This window comes from Halichoeres trimaculatus, unplaced genomic scaffold (genome assembly GCF_033239565.1).
Source record: "Halichoeres trimaculatus isolate MK-OKI-2021-1 unplaced genomic scaffold, fHalTri1.1 fHalTri1_scaffold_17, whole genome shotgun sequence".
NCBI classification, from domain to species: Eukaryota; Metazoa; Chordata; class Actinopteri; order Labriformes; family Labridae; genus Halichoeres; species Halichoeres trimaculatus.
This window is the reverse complement of record NW_027437195.1, coordinates 29421758-29440885: the sequence shown is the minus strand read 5'-3', so window position 1 is coordinate 29440885 and position 19128 is coordinate 29421758. Positions and strand designations below refer to the sequence as shown.

Below are 19128 nucleotides of genomic sequence, written 5' to 3'. Positions count from 1 at the left end.
ATACCTTATTTGAATTTTTTTCAAATTTTTAAAACTCCACAATTATTTCTACATTTATGCAATACTTCAAAAATTATTTTGCACATTTTTTAAGTTAATTTTTTAAATTACAAAATTTCTTGAACTCTTACAAATTTTATTTATTTTAAAGTTCTATGAAATTTTTGCTAGTGCTTGCACAAAAATGTAGTTTCAAAACTTAGGTATTTTTTTTTGCAGATTCTTGCAAATTTATTAAAATAAAATATTAAAAAACAACCAAGACATCCCATGTTCAATTTCATAAATTTGAAAAACTTGTTTATTATTATTATTACTATTCATTCGATTTTGACTATATTTAGAGTTTTATACACGTTACAGAGTTAATTATGAATATAAAGTTGATTTTGTGGCTCTTGAATGACTTTAATCCAGACAAAATGGCTCCTATAAAAGTAAAGGTTGCAGACCCCTGCTTTAGATTAGGCTGACAGACATCTACCCAAAAAGACTGGTGTGGAGTGAAATCAGCTTCCAGTCACCAGATCAAAAGATTTTAGTTCGTTTTAACTGAGTTGTTCATGTTATAGATCACACTGAAGGTGGAAAAAGCTCTTAAAGGATTTATCTCGGCCTCAATTTTACATCACTGAACGTAGCATCATAACAGAGCTGTGAAGACTTTTATATCAATGTTAACTCCCCCTGTAAGAGCACAGGTCGTCTCTGTTAAAACCCTCCTCTCATCAGCTTCAGTGACTTACTTCATGTTTTTAACGCCACGTGTCTGGTTGTGTAAATCCAGCTTTAGTTGAACCAGATGAGCAGAAAGGAAAGCTTCTACTAACAGTCATTTCTTTAAAAGGCCACAAACTGCTGATTTTTGTTTCACCGACACAACAGTAGAAAAATCCTCTGGAGAGCAGAGGCACTGAAAAACACTAAACAGTAAAAGTGAAGATCGACACCACAGTGACAGGAAACGCTGCTCGTCCCGACTCTGTCCCCATGTGTCCGCCACACGCCCCGCTCTGTAAACCACCGCACACGGCTCTTAGACGTCGTGTTTTTACACCCAGGTGGAAAAAAGATACAAATACCGTTTATCAAAAGAGCTCAGAGCGACCGGCAGAGCATCAGCGACGTCCTGGAGGAACACCGACTGTAGTGCACATTCACAAGAAATATCAACACACGAAATGTACATCCAATCAGAAGGTTTCAGACTAAAAACATCTGGACGAGAAAGAAAGTTCACCTCACGACGGAAACTTGGTTTTTATCCTTTTCTTTTTCTCTTCTCAGTCTTTGGGTGGAGGAAAAAAAAACACTACGGTTCAGTTTCTCTTACAGTCCCGCCACCTCCATGACGCCGCGGTCAGACGCCATGTATGATCCCACTGACGGACCAGCATCCTCTGCATCCATGGACCAGTGCTGCTGCTGCTGATGGACGTACCTGTGAGGAAGAAGAGGGTCAACAGGAGTTAGACGCCACATTTAAAATCACTTTTACAGCTAATTAAAGGCTACAACATGTTTTACAGCTTCACTCCAGTGTCTGCCTGGTGTGAGTGTGTGAAAAACATTCCATTTTCCCGCCTTCAGTGAGTCACATGACCAGCTGCACGGAACTCTTAATCAGTGTGACATCATCACCAACTGCTGCTCTGTGAGAAGTTGGCAGAAGTTTTAGAAACAACTCCTCATAGATGCCACAATTTTCACCAAATCTCTGCAAAAATGAAATAATTTGTAGGAAATTTTGTCAGGAATCCATCTATGGCATTTTTGAAGCTGTATTTCTGTTACTTTTTTGTTTAGAAGCCCAAATGCTGCAGCTTATGTGGAGGTGGAGGCTCCTCTCCCATTCATTCTAATAGGGAGAGCTTTGGAGGTCACCGACTTTGAGGGCTAGTCATTCAAAAACTGTTTCTGAAATAGCAAAATCCCACATGACTTTTGTAAAGCAGAGTCCACTCTGTCATCTGAGCAAATTTCAAGCCGATACCATTTATGGCCTGGGACTAGTAAAATTCTGAAAAAGGCCCAAAATTGTGGCCAAATTGTATTTTGAAAGGCAAATAGCTGGCTTCCTGTTTGAGATAGCTCAGGGCTGTCAATGTATGATTTGTGCGTCTCAATACGACAAACATTTTGGTGTTGGTTTGATCTCTTTTTGACATTTCTGCTGCCCACTAGAGCCGTTTTAGTGTGGCTAGGTGGCGCTAGAGAGCAAATTATGGGATGTTGACCAGATCAACTTCTGGTTCTGTCAGAATAAGGGACAGACAAGACTCAGAGCAAGTGACGCTGTGAGAGATTACTTAAATAGGTTAATCTTTGATGGTTGTTTCTTTGACATTAATATACAGTAATGAATGACAGAAAAAAAATGATAGATTTTTTTGTGGGGATTTTTCATGGAGATAAGATAATTTGATTTTACTTTTTACTTTACTAGACGGAAAGGCTTCATAAGTACACTGCAAAAAACTGAACTTTAATCAAGTGTTTTTGTCTTTTTTTCAGTAAAAATTGTCTTATTATACTCGATATGATCTGATTTCTTGTTACACCAATTCAGACCTCATTTTTGTCTTTAAATAACTTGAAATCAGACATTTTTCTGGGCTGCTCAGGTGAATGTGGCTCATATTGAGCATAGTAGGCCAATTCTTACTCAAAATAAGACAAAAACACTTGATAAGATTTTTGTTTTTTTGCAGTGTAGTATATGTCCATTTATCTACTTAATCACTGTAACGGTTAAATAATTAAAGAGCAAAATATAAATCTAAGTGTAGACACTGAACAATGACCAATTTTATAGCTTTACTACATTTTCTTGCTTAAATCCACCCTGAAATCCTGCCCCCTGTTGGGATCAGGGTAGTCCTGTTATTCTGGATTCAAGTGATCCAGATCCTGCAGAAAAGTTTTAAACAACACAAAGTGAAGGATTGGATTACGTTGTGACAGTGTCACCAAAAAAGAAAATTTACTTAAATGAGAGAATAAAATTAAAGAAAGCGTAATCGACCAAATGAAAGGTTGGTTTGCAGTGTGATAAAAAAGAAATTCCTGTAAGACAAATTTAAAGATATGTTATAAATATAAAGATCTTTGTGGGGATTCTTTGTGGGGATAAACGTCACCCCGGGAGTGGTGGGATCGTCTTTCTTTTGGCATTTTTCCTGGTAAACCAGTGTTTTTTTGGTTGATCGATCACAAATTTTTTTTTTTCACAAATGGGATTTTGTTTTTTTTCTGTGTGAGTTACCTTTTGTTTTTTGGAGAATTTACGGAGTTTTCCGTTGTGGGCAAAAACTGTGCCAAAGACAATTTAAACTGACTCAAGAAGGACAATCGAGTTAATTTTTTGTCAGGTTGGGATTTTTATGTCATTTAGGATTAGAAAAGACTGAGTTTGGGGCGTTATTCAAACAGATATTAACGTTAGATTATCAAATTACGCCAGGAGCCCAGGATACCATTGTCTTTATTTTGATTAAATAATAAACATTTCGGTATTTAACTACCATCTCCCAGGAGTTCAATGATTTCATTCTTTAAATATTTTTATTTTTGACAACTAAAACACGCTTTGTTGACAGGTTTTCTTGGTTTCCTGAAAGTTGAGTGTTTTTAACACCGACGCAAGAAAGGTCGTGTTGTTACGTGATCTAACGTGATTTTAAAAAACCTCCTTTTCTCTTTGAACTACACATTTTTAGACTTTGTTAACCAAAAACCAAAAATCTGATTAGATTACCTCTGAACATGTTTGTTTTTTCTTTCCTTTGAGGTCTGAAAACACCTTGTTAATTTTTCACTGTCTGTCATTTTTCTCTCATTTTTTTTCTAAATGAAAATATTTTATTTGACGTTTTGGGGGAATGTAGTCAGTAGTTTGTAGAATGAAACAAAAAAGCTCATTTTACTTTAACCCAAACCTTTAAAAAGTTATATCAGAGAAACTGAACATTTTGCAGTGGCCTCTTCATTTTTCAGAGCTGGATATAAATTTGGTTTTCGTCCCAGGTCGTCTGAGCTGTTTCGAGGAAAATTGATGGATTCCTCCCAAACATTTACACACTCCTTATTATATTTTCTTTATTAAAACTAATTCTCTTGTTGATAAAAAAAAAAAAAAAAGTCTTAAAGTCTGAGTTTTTCCTCCACTTACTCGTTTCTGTCCATGTGATTCGCCATCTGCCCGTGGAACGGAGGCGGCGACTGCAGGGGCACGGCGTGCAGCTGCTCCTCCAGGATCTGGCCTTCAGTCTGCCCGTGTACCGGCCCCTGGTTGTGGTCCGCTGCGGTCTGCTGCGAGGCGGGGTGCTGGGGGAACTGGTGCAGGTCTGAGTACAGGTCCGAGCTGGGCGAAGACGACGACTGGCTGCTGCCGCTGCTGCTGGAGGTGTTGGCGTCCAGCATCTCCAGGAGGAGGTCGTACACCAGGACCACGTTCTTCCTCTTCATGGTGGACAGGTGGTCCATGCCTTTGTTGCTGGACGGAGAAAGCGGGTCACAGAGGGTTAGTCAAAGAAAACAAATCTGAAGTGGTTTTAAATGTTTGAGCCCGCCCTGTCTTAACGCCGTCCGTACCTGACGTGGCGGATGTGGGAGAGCAGCATGGTGAGGTGTCCGAGGCGCAGAGTCTGCTGCTGGGTGGACAGGCCCAGTTTGGAGATGGCCCAGACCAGAGCATCGATCACGGAGTCCAGCAGGCGGAGCAGCTTGCTCCTGCTCTCCAGCTCCTCCTCCGTCTGCGGGGAGCTGGTGCACAGATCTGAAACACAGCAGAGATGGGAGATCCAGATGTTACCCTAGGGGGCGGTAGAGAGGAAGCTATATGTCAAAGTGTCCGCCCTGCTTTTCCACAGGAGGACACGCTAAGCCCTGATGTTCCCTTCGTCTGCTTCATAAATCCTGAATTCCTGCTCGCTGGCGTCCAGATCATTTCTTCTCTCACAGTTTGTTCTTTCCTCGGCCCAGCTGCAGGAGAGCAGAGCACACAGAGGGAGCAGAGTCTGCCAGCACACCCTTAGTGCGTCTGTGTGTGTGTGTGTGTGTGTGTGTGAGGGTCACGGTTTGGTTAAACTGTGCGAGCACACACACAGAGGTCAATCACCTCGGTGTAACAGTGGCTGCTGGGGGTGGCGGCTGACCAGAGGACGCCGTGACCGCTGCGATCACATGAAAGGCTAGAAACAAAGGCAGCGCGTCTGCACAGGTCACTGCTTCCAGAATCTTCTTCAAACAGGACGAAAAGTTCAGCCCGTCCAGCTGAGGGGGAGGATTACAGTTAATGGAGGCAGATCCAGAGAGTGGCGTAGAGTAACCTGGCGTACAGTGAGGAGGTCAGTGATGTCGTAAAGCGGCTTTAATGAGCGAGTCAGGCTGAACTTAGCTTCAGTGAAACACGAGGAAACTTGAAAGTCACACTTACACACACCTGAACAGAGATGGGTACCGTTCACATGTGAAACGATACACTACAGATGCCCGGTTCCTGGCAGCCGGTATCCGTACTCAATGGTGCTAATTTTTTGGTACTTTTGTGTGTGTTTATGTGGTAATAAAAACTTGTTTTTCATAATTGTTTAATGACAAAATCTCAAAGTTTTTCAATCTAACACATTTCTTCTTCTTTCTACATAACCTTGCAATGCTGTGTTCATGTGCAGCATGGAAAATCCCCTACTCTCTCACTTCCTCACTGAAACATATTGTCAAAAAAAAGAGTTAAACCTGGATTATAACATCCAAGGTAATAATCTGGTGCTTCCTCTGCTCAACTTTAAGGTGTGCAGGTTCAACAAAAACCCGATCACAGTTTAAAGACCAGGTGGAAAAATTGCACAAATTTACATTTAGTTAAATTTGGTAATATAAAGGTTCAAAGTAAAGTTTTCAAATGCAAAAGAAGAAATAGGAGTTACACAAAAACATTTGAGTAAGTGAAGTGACAGTCTGTTGAAAGTTAAAGATCTCAGCCTTTAAAGAATAAATCTGCTCTAAAACGTGGATTCAGTGTGATTTCCTGTTTGGTATTCACTCTGTCATGACCATAGACTGTATATAGAGTGGACAGCGTTTTGAAGCCAAAATTCCTGCGTCACAGGTGCCACCATTGGTAGCCTGAGTCTGCGCAGTAGAGGCTATGAGAGAATCTGAGTGGAGCTGGGTAACAAAAATAATAATTATTCTTTTCTTTGGAGAGTCTAATCTCTTCCTGACTCTACCTCCCGACATATTTTACAATCCCTAAAAAAATACACAAGAACGTCAGCTGTCAATCATCGTTAAACGTGATGTAAAACCTAGTTTTTAACCTCGTATAACTAATGAAAACAAAACTTTTCAGAAAAAAGAGGACCTGAATACAAGGCAGCCAAATGATATCTTCAAATCACCACAACAATCAGATGTGAGAAACATTTCTACCAGGAGTATTCATTTTTTAAAGTTTGACCACAGCCCATCTGGAATGACTGGGGAGATGGATTTTTTGACCTATACTGCAGCCAGCCACCAGGGGGAGCAGTTTTTGTGGCAACCTCAGTTCCAGATGAAGAATATGGCGTCCTTTTTTTTTTTATAGTCTATGATCATGACATTCTGATGGCAAAGGCAAAAAAGATTGTTGAGCTGCATCAGCAAAGCCTCTCAAAACGCGCCGAGGTTGGGCGCAGTAATACGGACATTTTGGATTTCTTTAAAGATCCTGAGGGTTAGGGAACAAAAAGTTTAGTTTAGTTTAGTTTAGTCAAGTTGGTCTTTATTTCATTCATGTTGTAATAAAAATTTATGTACAAAAAACAAAAAAAAAATGAAAAGGAGCAGAAAGAAGAAAAGGTCTCACGACATCTACCCCTTTTCTGATAGGATATTAAATAAATACACTGTGGTAAAAAAAACTTTTGGCCAGCCTTTTCATGTTCCATTACTTCTTTCTTACAGGACGACAAGCAAGATGATCCCTAAACATAAATGCTAATTTCCATTTTGCCACCAAACGAAATAATTTTTTTAATTTTGCAAGATTTAGAATATCTTTTATCCCCGTATTTGTCCATTTACTTTTATTTCGTTTTGATACAATTTTTTGCAGATACCGAAGATTTGGCGACTTTGGAGTCTCTGTCCAGGTTATTCTATAAACGGACGTCTTTAAATTAAACGCTGCCTTCAGTCCACAGGTAGACCCAAAATTATTTCACAAGACGATCCTAGACCCAAACTAAGCCCGTTACTGGAGTCGACTGCAGCCCAATTACCATCAGACGCCATCTCTGAGAGAAGAGCTTCAAGAAGAAAACACGTCTTCAAAGTCCTCGTCTCCTTCAACGCCACAAACTCGTTTGATTCTCTGAGGAGAAAAAACTGAACCGTGACGTCCTGATGGCGTCAACGTCACTGACCCACAAGAGATGAGTCAACACATGTAAGGCTAAAGGCCCTAACCTTAACTGTGCCAGTCCTGCTCTATGTGGTTTCCATGGTGATGGATTGTCTCAATTCATTTCAATGGGCAGAAAATGTAGGAAAATGCTGAATATTTTTAAAAGTACAAGTGTTAGACTGTGAAAAGTGCAGGAACACTTTTATCTGAGCATGCTCAACATTTTAAAAGTCGAGCTGTGAAAATCTGTGAAAAATTTAAGTCACAGGATTTTGTTTAATTTCAACGTAGATACTCAAAAAATTGTGCCACAGTGTGAAAAATGGTAAGTTCTGGCAGACTTGTATAATAGTGGTCTTAAAGGATTAAATACTAGACTTTGATTGTTTTTTTCAGTCAAAATCACTCTCATAAAAGGAAGACTTCCAAGACTTCCAAAGACTTCCAGTGAAAATACGTATGACCCTGATAAAATCAGACACAGCTCAAAGGAGTTGAATGGAATTGTAAATTTGTGCAGTTTTTGAAGCCGTCTGAAAACTTTCATCAGGTGTGTGTGTGTGTGTGTGTGTGTGTGTGTGTGTGTGTGAGAGTCATTGACCTCTCTGTTCCAGATTTTGTTCAGTAAAAATAAAGCAAAGAGACAAACTTATCAGGATGACATAAGAGCCTGCAAACAAACACTCTGCTGCGTTTTTTGTCCGTGTTGGTCTGTGGGACTCACTGGAGTTGAGGAGGATCATGGCCTTCAGACAGACGTACTCCTCCCTCTGAAGCTTCAGCTCACGAAAGCGGGAGGTGGCAGCCAGCAGCATGTCGAAGATCTCCATGATGCCCTCCACGCACTGACCCTCCTCCCTGCAGACACAGAAACAGTCCTGATGTTAGCATCGAGTCTCTGGACGGGGTTTGGGAGATTTTATGGTTACGATCTAAATCAAATCAGACTGTTTGGAGCTGCAGAGGCTGTAAATGAGTCCCACTGTCAACAACTTCCTGGTTGTCAGGTCCGTTATCTCCCATCATGTAACACTGAGGCTTATTAGCTGGCTCAAAGAGAAGAGTTACTGAAACTGGGAGTTGATATTTTAGTATCTAATGATTTGTCTTTGATTTCTGGTGCAGCAAAGATAGCAGAAAGAAACATCCTTCATTAAATCCCTCACATCTTTTCCCAACAAAGATGTGAATCTGAAACAGTTTCAGCCTCTCCTGGAGTGAATTGATGGATTTGCATCCAGGATGTTTTCAACCAGGGACCACTGAGAAAAACAAGACGCTGTTATGAAAACACGTCAAGGTTGAGCTAAGCCTATAGTGATGGTTTCTGTGGCAGTGGAGGAGAAAGGTCAAACACTGAATTCAACCCGACTCTGAGAGAAAAAGACTGAAGCTGCTCCTGTTTCTGTTGCCTTCATCTGCTTTAAACTACAAAAGAAAATCCAAAACAAATGCATTCGATGTGAAACTAAAGCCTGGAAGATATTTCTATAGAGGAAGCACGATATAAATAACTGCTTTTTCTATTTCTACATCATGAAGCTACATATTTAAGTCATAAATGTATGGTTTGATACAGAATAAGTGTTAAAAGCTAACAGGAAGCTGAAGTTGAAGTCGAGGAGAGCTCTTTAGCTTCTTAGCTGAGGCACTTGCTGGCTAACTGTTAGCTGGTTAGCTTGAGTTACCATAATAGCAATATCATTGGAAAATAACTAATAATTCAAATAATAATAGAACATAGCTAACCGTTGACTAAAAATATAACTGTTTGCATGTTAATCAGTCTTTATTTGTATAGCACCAAATCAAAAACATTAACAGGTCTAGACTCATTAATCTTGATGTAACTATACACTCAACTCATATCAGGAGCCATATTTCTCATAAAATGCACATCATGTGAGTCAGAGAGAAACATTTCGCCCTCTGCTGGAGAAAAGTGGAAACTTTTTTCCAATCCAGTTTATAAACAAAGACTGAGATGGAGAATTTGAATTAAAATTTTTTTTGACAAAGAATCCCAATTTTGATATTGTCGAACAAAAGATCCAGATCAGAGCAATTAAAGGTCCCATATGATGCAAAAATCACTTTATTAAGTCTTTTAGTGAAATTTGTGGGTCTTTGTCTTTCCTCCCAGCCCACAAAATGTGATATTTAATGACCAAACCTGTTCTTAGTAGTGCTTGTGAACTGTTAAATCCTGACCTAAAACGAGGAGAATGCTGAAGTTGAACAGCCATCACTGCTCTGTTTTTGGCTGTAAACAGCCACATAGTTCCATGCTTAAGCTTCCCATCTCAGAAGAAGACAGACTAAGTGTCTAGAGTTCATTTATCAGGAAATGTTCCAGCTACACTCAGTAAAACTGAGCATGTGTGTGCTAGTCACTTCACGGCCGACTGCTTTTCCAACTTTGGACAGTCCAACAGAGGGCTAGCCAAAAGACTGGTCCTGAATCCAGGCGCATTACCAACCATCCTCCAACAAACCTGGGACCCTGGAAATGTGAGTATTTTAAATGCTGTGTGCTGTGGAGCAGATGGAAGAGCTTTTCCTCAGTGTCCCCCCTGTCTCTGTGTTAGCTTCAGGATGCTAACTTTAGCTGCAGTTAGCCTGTTGTTTTAGCCTGTAATGTTACGGTAAATGAGCTTCTCTGTTTTCTAAACATTGTGCACTCGGAGCTCGTGGCGCCGCTCTCAGTGACGTGGAAGAGCGGGGCGGTATCAGTGGTGGCTCATTTACATATGAAGGCCACGCCCACTAAATCAGAGCGTTCTGAACAGAGGGGCTATGAGAGCCTGGAAACAATGCTGCTGTGCTTGATTTATTGGCTTTTTGGACCAAAACATGTTACTACCATTTCATGAAGACATCAATGATCCAGATTAAACTGCAGAAAAGGAGCAGGAGATGGGACCTTTAAAATAGAAAACCAAAATCAGCTCGTGGCCCGTAATTCAGCTTCCCTTTATTTGATCTTTATTAACAAATGGGATATTAAAAACAAATGGATTTTCTTTTATTTGTTTTCATTTCAGAAAAAAAATCGAAAAGAGCTGTTTTCAATATTTTGATATTTGATTCAATTGAACGACTGATACACAGATTGGGGTATAACTGACTTGTTTGGGTATACTCTTTGAGTATTGTGAACATCAATTATAAATTTCATGGTTCCTAAATAATTGGATTATGATTGGTTTATAATATTTAACCTCAACCTGAGGAAAAAGACAAGTCGTGCATGTTTGTATCTGTTTAATATGCCGTGCACACTGCTGAGTTAACAACTCCAACCTCAAACTTTACTTCATGCTCTCTGATCACCAAAAGATTAATGTGCTGCTTTAATTTTTCACCACTTCCCGACAAATTATAGAAAACGTGTGAACTGCCTGCCCAGGACGCTGCTGGTGAAGCGTTAGCCTAATTGCAGCGTGTTTACCATGAATACAAAGGGTGAACCGAGGTGCCAGAAAGAGCCAGCCGCTGTCTGGCCAAAGTTGAAGGTCAGCGTGGAAGGGAACAGTGAGTGATAAAAGATTTTTGGCAAGAGAACGACCCGGCAGCCCAGGAGAATCAGAGATAAATCTGCAGCAAATGTGGCTGATATCTTTACTGCTCCAAGGTCTGATTGAACTCCCCGTTTATTGTGTGATGTCAGCTCGTCAGCAGAGTGTAACAATGTGGGAAGATAACGCCGAAACCACCAGCACTGTTACGGCAAACACGAAGCAGCTGCACACGAGACTTCCCTTCACAAAGAGCAGGTTCATCAAGAAGCAGAAAAACTCCAAAGACAGGTTCGAGCTTTTGTCCAAGTCTGGTAAACACAGAGCGAGGCTTTTATCTGAGGAGGACTACTATCAGTGACAGGAGTTTCTTATTTCTAAAAACCTGCCTCACCAAAAGTTTAGATGACAGGAGGTGGAGAAATCCAGCTCACCTGTTGAGTTTAAAGTCAGGAGAGAAGATTAGTTTCCCAGGATGATCCACAGACCGCCACATCAGGCCCAGCATCAGGATTTCCAGCCAGCAGCACTTCAGGAGGTGGATCTGATCAGTCAGACACAGCTCGACAAAGCCTGTGGACAGAGGACGCAGCGGAGTGAGGCTACGTAACATCACGCTAATGCTAAAGCTACATTTCCACCAAGTAGTCCCGTACGGATCTGTGCAGTTTGGTACAGGTCGGATCAGTAAAGTCTGATCTGTCTGTCTGTCCATCTCCACTCTGAGACCCCCTCTACTGTCAGGAAGTCACAAATAATTCAAAAATTTTGAAAAAGAAACAAAAAATCCCCAAATGGCATTTCATTGAGCTCACAAAGAGTTTACAGTTAAATAACAACAAGTAAAATTTGAAATTGGTCAGTTGATCTGGATATCTCTGAACATAAATCGATTGACTGAAGTAGGCCATCTAGTGTTTCGAAGCAGCAATAGCAATAATTTGAGCCATAGTCTGTTGTAGATGTTGTTAACCATTTGTCTGTTAGTATTTGGACATTTAGAGTTTTGAGCACAGGAAGTCCACAACTTCCACTGTTCTTGACTTTACGACTCCAAAAAATATATATATATGTTGTAAGAAAATAGAAAAGGTTTCAAAGTTACACCGCTCTGTTCTTAAGCTTCTACGACGCGTATGAATACACAGCTACGCAGTGCTACGTGGTCATCATCATCCTCGTCCACTTTGTCCCAAATCTCGTCATGGTGTAGATTGTCTGTTTATGCTCCGTAATTTTCTCGCTTTTCTCACCTTTTTCACATAATGTACACAAAAAGGAAAGCAGGATCTGTTTTCCCATGAATATGAAGTATAATACATGTAATTGGATAGTAATATAGCATATAAATAGACGGTTTGACCCTTTAATTGAGAAGTTCCTTTCTGCTTTGTGGGAGGTAAGACTGGACTGGAGTCAGGGATTATCTATTCTTTGTTTCTTCGGAGAGACAGAGACAAAAACTAATGACGCCTCTGAATTGGTCGATATTGATCCAGAAAATGCTTTACTCGTAACTTTTCCAGAGCAAGCTCAACATTTGGGGAAAGTAAACCTGTTTACTTTTTTGCTGAGAGTTTGACGAGTAGTTTGACACCCCACATGCTGTATCTATTTGTTGAATGTGATGATATGGCGAGGAAGTGGTTAGCTTAGCTTAGCATTAAAATTCGTTAAAGATGGAAAAAGATAGCTTGGCTCAAAACTTTGCTGAATTTTAGTTTGACACCTCACATGCAGTATCTATTTGATGGATGTGATAATAGGGCGAGGAAGTGGTTAGCTTAGCTTAGCATTTAAATTCGCTAGAGATGGAAAAAGATAGCTTGGCTCAAAACTTAACTGAATTTTCTTATTGAGTTGATTAAAACAAGACATGTTGTCACTTGGAAAGCTTTTAACATTTATCCCCTGCTTAGCTTTATGATAAGCTAACACTGATGATAGTTATTTAGAGATTTAGGGGGTATTTAGGGTAAAAATCCAACTTTTGGGTTACAACGCATCGTAAGAACTTGAGGACCACCTGTATTGTTGAAAATTATATTATGTTATATTTAAAACCACAGTTAAATCAATATATGCCAACTCCTAGCATATAAATGCAATTTACTATAAATGTTAGCATCAAGCTAGCACTATTTTTTTCCGTATTCCGTAAATCCTGAATCAGAGTTTTCTCAGGGAACTGTTTTCCATCTACTAAGCTAAGAACTTTTATTTTGAAAATTTTACTTCATATCCTGATGGCACTTCCTTCTGACAGTGAAGGAGTGGAGCCCCCTTGAGAGTCAGCCGAGAGTGGAGGTCTGCAGCTGGACTGAGTAGTAGCTGACACACAGGAAGTGACGATTCCTTCGTCCAATCAACGGACTGCAGTGTTTCTAGCTCCACCTTTTGGAGTTTCGGAGTTCCCCGTCCTGGGAAATGCCACGATATTCAATCCATATTGGGCCGAACCGAACTAAACTGAACCGCTTGGTGGAAACTTTAAATTCTGGTCTTTTGGTTGCTCCTCTGTCCGTCCAGTCACCATCAGACACCGAATAAACTCCAAGTTTCACGAGGAGCTTAATAACTTAGCGCGGTATGGACGGACACAGAAAAAAGCCTAATGCTCAAAGTGAGAAGTTAACAATGACATAAATTGAAGAGCAACTATGTATTTTACTCGGCAGCGCCTTGCTCACCTGCCTGTGCTGTCTTAGAGCTTTTCTAAAGCTGTGAATGCGCACTAATTTTCACTTCTGACAGAGCATGGAGAGAAAAGTCTGAGAAAATGGTCTTTATTCAGGGGGAGAAAAAAATGGGAGTCTTTGTGATCCCCTCACATTTACACCTCTCCTCAGGAGTTACCTGCTGGGCTGAACACTGACTGAGAGGAGGAGGAGGAGGAGGAGGAGAGAAGAGCAGAGAAGGAGAAATAGGAGTGAGGAAGGAGAAACTGGGTGAATGAAATTAAAGAGGTGCAGCTCTTAAAGTCATACTCTGCCTTCAATCATTGCCGCTATCATCTTCCACCTTTGCTTACTCTCACATCAAACACGAGAGGAGCTGTGTTTACTGTGGCCTCTGTTTTGTTTTCACCTTTATAAACCTGGATCCTGTTTCCTTGTTTTCACAGAGACTCTTTATCCTCACAGTGTCGACGATGACGAAGCCAAACTGCTTCCACTGACCGTGACTCTTTGCCTGCATGTTTGCCCTGACCGTGACTTTTCAGAGCTGTTTAGCTGGGCAAACTGGTTTAAACCTTTTTATTAGTGCTGTCAGGCGATTAAAAAAAAAATCTAATTACTTACAGAATTTGTAATTAATTAATCTAATTAATCGCATTTTAATCTTGTATCTGCTTAAGGTCCCAAAATAAAGAATTTGAATTCCAGGATATTAAAATTACATTAAAAGACATTTAAAAATAATTTGGGAATATATACAACACATTTTAGATACCCCTGCTTCTGTTACATTTTTACTCGATGTGGACTCGATTTTCACTGCAATATGAACTTCTATACTTCTATGAGGTCAGGAGAACCAGGGCTAAAGGCTAAAACCTCTGAGAAACTATGTAAAAAACACTTTATTTAAATCTTGGATCAAAGAAGAGTGAAGTATTTTCAGTTTAACATGCTCTGAACACACAAACTGTTGCTGATTGGTGCAGAGCAGCCCCAAGCTGAAACATGACGCCAGAAAGATGGAAGCAAATTTTCAAAGAATTCTTTAGATTTAAATACAAGACAAATATCTATCATTCAGAGCTTGTTTAATGCAGTAAAGAGTGTAAAATTACCTGTTTTTTACAGAATTGAGCAAACGGTTGATTTTCTGCAGATTTTCAAAAATGACGTGTGAATAAACGAGATGTGGACAGCAGACACAAAAATCACTCTCACTTCCCCCCCGGTTTAAAGCATGTTGCTGACCTCACGTGTGATACATTCAAGGACCGTCGGAAATTTGGGAATCTGACAAGAACACCACTTTTTTACAGCTTTTGAATAGGACACACGGTTTGTAAATGCCAGACATTTCAAAATAAGTGGGTCTTTGAACTGCCGTGGGTTTCGGATCCAGATTAATCTGCATTAATCTTTATAACGCGTTAATTTGCGGTGTAATTAATTAATCTAATTAACGCGTTAAAATGACAGCCCTACTTTTTATAACTGAGACTAAATTAAGACTGTGACCAAAAGAGGGTGAAATTCTCAAGTCAAAGATTATCTCACCAGGTATCTTCTTAGCCCAGCTGATCATGAGGACCAGCTCCTTGTCCGCCAGGTTGGTGAGTGACATCATCATGCTCGCCTCGGTGAACGGCTTCTTCAGCTCCTCCATGAGGTAGATCTCCGGCGGCTCCGCTTCCATGATGCGCATGATGAATTCCTCGGGGCTCATGGCCGCGTTGTGGACGTGGCTCATCTGAGGAAGGGGGGCCACCGGGGCCAGGGGACCCTCCAGGTGCAGATGCCGTTGGGTTCGAGAGCCGAGCCCCACTCTGACCAAACCCCTGCCTGTGGGATCCCGGGGCTGGAGTCCACCACGGCGGTGTCGGGTTCCTCGATAGCTGCAGCGTTCACGCCTTACACCTGGGGGTGCAAAAATAGACGGTTTGACCCTTTAATTACGTAGTTCCTTTCAGCTTAATGGGAAGTAAGATTTAACTTTTTTAACATAGTTTTCTCAAAAATCTAAAAGACTGGAGTCAGGGATTATGTATTGTTTGTTTATTTGGAGAGACGGAGACAAAAAATAATGAAACCTCTGAATTGTTCGATATTAATCCTGAAAATGCTTTACTCTTAACTTTTCCAGAAACAGCTCGACATTTGGGGGGAGAAACCCTGTCTACTTTCTTGCCGAGAGTCTGGCGAGTGGTTTGACACCCCACATGCAGTATCTATGTGATGAATGTGATGATATGGCTGGGGTGGTTAGCTTAGCTTAGCATTAAAATTCGTTAAAGAAGGAAAATGAATGTTGGCTCAAAACTTTGCAGAATTTTCTTTCTGAATTGATTCAAACAAGACATGTTGTCACTTGGAAAGCTTTGGAGATGCAGTAAGACTGATGTTTCACTTTGCAACAGAGCCATGCTAACATTTATCCCCTGCTTAGCATTATGATAAGCCAACACTTGTGAAAGAAGCTGAGTTTTTCTGGAGAAATGGTGCATTAAATGTCCTGAAAAGTTAGTAAACATTAGATTAAATGTGAGCCTGAGGTCTCAAGACATCGAGCACTTACCGCATTTCATCATTCCCACTTCGTAGCATTTACGTAGGCGGCAGGCTTGGCAGCTCTTACGCCGATTCTTGTCGATAGTGCATTGATTTGTTGCTGGGCAGATGTAGTCGTTGTGTCCTAAAAAAGAGTGTTGAGACATAAATCAGGATTGTTTCAACAGAAAAACAACGATGAGTGGAAGGACAGAGCCCATACCTTGGATACTCCTCTTGAAAAATGCTTTACAGCCCTCGCAGGACCACACGCCATAGTGGTACCCCGAGGCGTAGTCGTGACACACGGCGCAGAAGTGCATGTCGGCTTTACCCACCACAGAAGAGCACAACGAGGGGTTCACACCATTCACTCCTTCCTCCGATCTCTTCCCTGGCGGCTTGTTACAGCCGATGATGGAGCTGCAGGAAGAGCCGAAAACTCTGTGAAAGAGGGGCAACTTGACATTTGGAATTTTCGCCCGTCATTTAGGTGCTATTACTCTGAGAAACTGGAAAATAGCATCTGAAAACTTCATCATTGAGACATAATGGGCGTAAATCTCAGCATTGTTGGCCATCATGAAAACCAACTGATGCTGCAGATGATAACTGTGTCAGAAAGGGAAAAGCTTTCGATGTCAAGAGTAAACCTATTCATCGATGGATGTGAATGTCTAATGAGGACGAAGCAGGATCCAAACTGTCGTCTCATTGGTGCTACCATGAAGAGTCTGCCCTACATCTAAGGCTGCTAAAGACTTGGACGTGAGCTCAAGGTGCAGTGGGTACACTCTGAGATCACGTTTGGGTGTGGCTACGAGTGAAACAGACTTCAGACTTTAGACTCGTATCTCACTGCTTTCACTTTGACGTTGGGCTACATTTGTTTTCCGAGTGAGACTTCCCTCTTGAATAGAAATTAGGCCATACCACGGGTGTGTCTCTTCTTCAAACGACTCTGCTGTAGCACGGTAACTCGAAAACATCAAGGAAATTTAATGTGATCTAAAAAGTCAGATCATAACAATAGAAATATACCGCCAAAGGCACAGACAGCACAGCAATCAAGAACTGCTACTAAGAAGTGCTTAAAATCCACAGCAGATCCAAAAGTCATGAAACTGTCTCTGATTGTTACCAGAGTTTGCAGATTATCATCTTTGAATGTAAAATACTTGACTATGACTATGTGGGTAAGAACATTTGTCTCAGTAAACCACAAGTCTGTCAGATCACGGTGCTTCATAAGTTGACACTAAAAAGTAACTGGATATGGTTGAAAGTCAAAAGACCATTGACTCCACACAATACTTTTATTTTCTAGTTCTTCTTCTAAGAAGTCTTCAAAGCCCCGTTTCCGCCAAGCGAGACAGTTCGGTTCGTCTCGGAACGGTACAGATTTTACGGCGTTTCTACTGACTAATCCCGGGACAAATCCCCAAATAACTAAGACCAGTGGACCTACTGTTTGGGACCTTTCGATAGAGGTTGCCAGACTAAACCGATCCGATCCTGGAAGGTGGAATTACAACACTGCAGTCCGTTGATTGGACTAAGGAATGATAATTTCCTCTGAAACAAAGCTTGATTGATCTTTGTAACAAAGAGCCACATGCCCATCACAAAGAAGACGAATTGCTGGATGTCTTCCATGGTTGCTCATTGTTTGTTCATTGGCTGTGGAAATGCTAACAGGACCAGGCTTATCTGAGCCAACCTGTACCAAACCATATCGATGTAAACCAGATTTCTCTGGTGGAAACGGGGCTCAAGAATTCTACCAAGTCCAGTTCCCTTTATTGAACTAAAGGCAGGGTTGGCAGACCTGAACAACTAGCATGAATTTGAATGTAGCATCTCTTCAGGACTCTGCCTAGCCCCTCCTCCCCCTCCCCTTGGAGCTCCTCCAAAGCAACGCCCCTGCTCACATGCACAAGCGCCGCCGATGTCGAGTCATGTCTCATTTAGATGCAAGGAAAAACTAAAACGTTAAAACCTAAAGCTAAAAAACAAATTAACAAACGTGACTTTTGTTAGTACTCGCAACTGTTATGCTAGCATTATCCACTTTTACCTGTTGCACAGTATCAGGAGTAAAGTTATACTACAAAAAGTAAATGTACATTTTCTCTTTGACTTACTACATATCACGAATTGAAATGTACGCGCAGGAGGAGGACAAAACAGCAAGATAAGATTTGATCGGTTTAACAGATTGGATCCTAATCGATGTGATTGGCTGATGTTTTCCTGGGTTTTCTCCTCCTGTAGATAGCGAATATTATTCAATCTCATTTATGAACACATCATGTAGGGACATATAGATCATTTTAAACAGTATAACAAAGTGTATCTAAATCAAACTACCAATTATACCTTTTTTTAACTTTCTTTAAATGTTTTTTTTTTTTTTTTTACTGGACGGGCATAAAAATCTAGCTGCTGATCAACAGGCTCAACAGGACAGAAAAAAGCAAAGAGGAGGGGTACTGTGCGGAAACTAGGGTAACAAACTAGGGTAACAAACGAGGGTAAAACAACGAGCCATGAGGAGAGACATCGACCGACATCAAACAAGAACAGCCTGCAGCCCGCTAATAAATCCAACGAAGAAGAAAAACACAACATGGTAAACAAAGAGCAACAATGGAAGAGATCCAGCTAATCGTCTTCTTTGGGATCAGATCGGTTCAGTCTGGCACCCCTACGGAAGGGTCCCAAAAAGTGGGACAACTTGTCTCGGTTATTTGAGGATTTGCCCTGGGATTAGTCAGTGGAAACGCCACAAAATGCATGCCATACCGAGACGAACCGAACTGAACCGCTTGGTGGAAACGGGGCTTACCGCTACTTTTATTTTCTGCATCTTTTGTAGATGCAAACAGAAGGTTGTGTGTGCAATTTGCAAACGATTGTGCAAAATTGACTCCTTGACCAAATTTGGGGGTGTTGCCAAAATCAGGGTTGAATGACTTGAAAGGCAAAATTC

The 19128-nt window shown here is 40.9% G+C and overlaps 1 protein-coding gene across 2 annotated transcripts in view; it reads right to left on the bottom strand.

Annotated features, from left to right (window-relative positions):
- Positions 1 to 273: 273 nt before the first annotated feature.
- esr2b (estrogen receptor 2b) overlaps positions 274 to 19128 on the bottom strand; it is a 36505-nt gene continuing 17650 nt past the window's right edge. Inside the window, exons 3-10 of one of the 2 annotated variants that reach the window (XM_074691430.1) lie at positions 16360 to 16580; positions 16165 to 16281; positions 15147 to 15506; positions 11346 to 11484; positions 8118 to 8251; positions 4594 to 4777; positions 4172 to 4495; positions 274 to 1441 (exon numbers count right to left, since the gene is read on the bottom strand). In XM_074691430.1, the coding sequence (XP_074547531.1) occupies positions 1330 to 1441; positions 4172 to 4495; positions 4594 to 4777; positions 8118 to 8251; positions 11346 to 11484; positions 15147 to 15506; positions 16165 to 16281; positions 16360 to 16580 (1591 nt within the window). In that variant the 3' untranslated portion in view covers positions 274 to 1329. The remainder of the gene's footprint in view (positions 1442 to 4171; positions 4496 to 4593; positions 4778 to 8117; positions 8252 to 11345; positions 11485 to 15146; positions 15507 to 16164; positions 16282 to 16359; positions 16581 to 19128) is intronic. The other variant, XM_074691431.1, reaches the window with a different exon arrangement.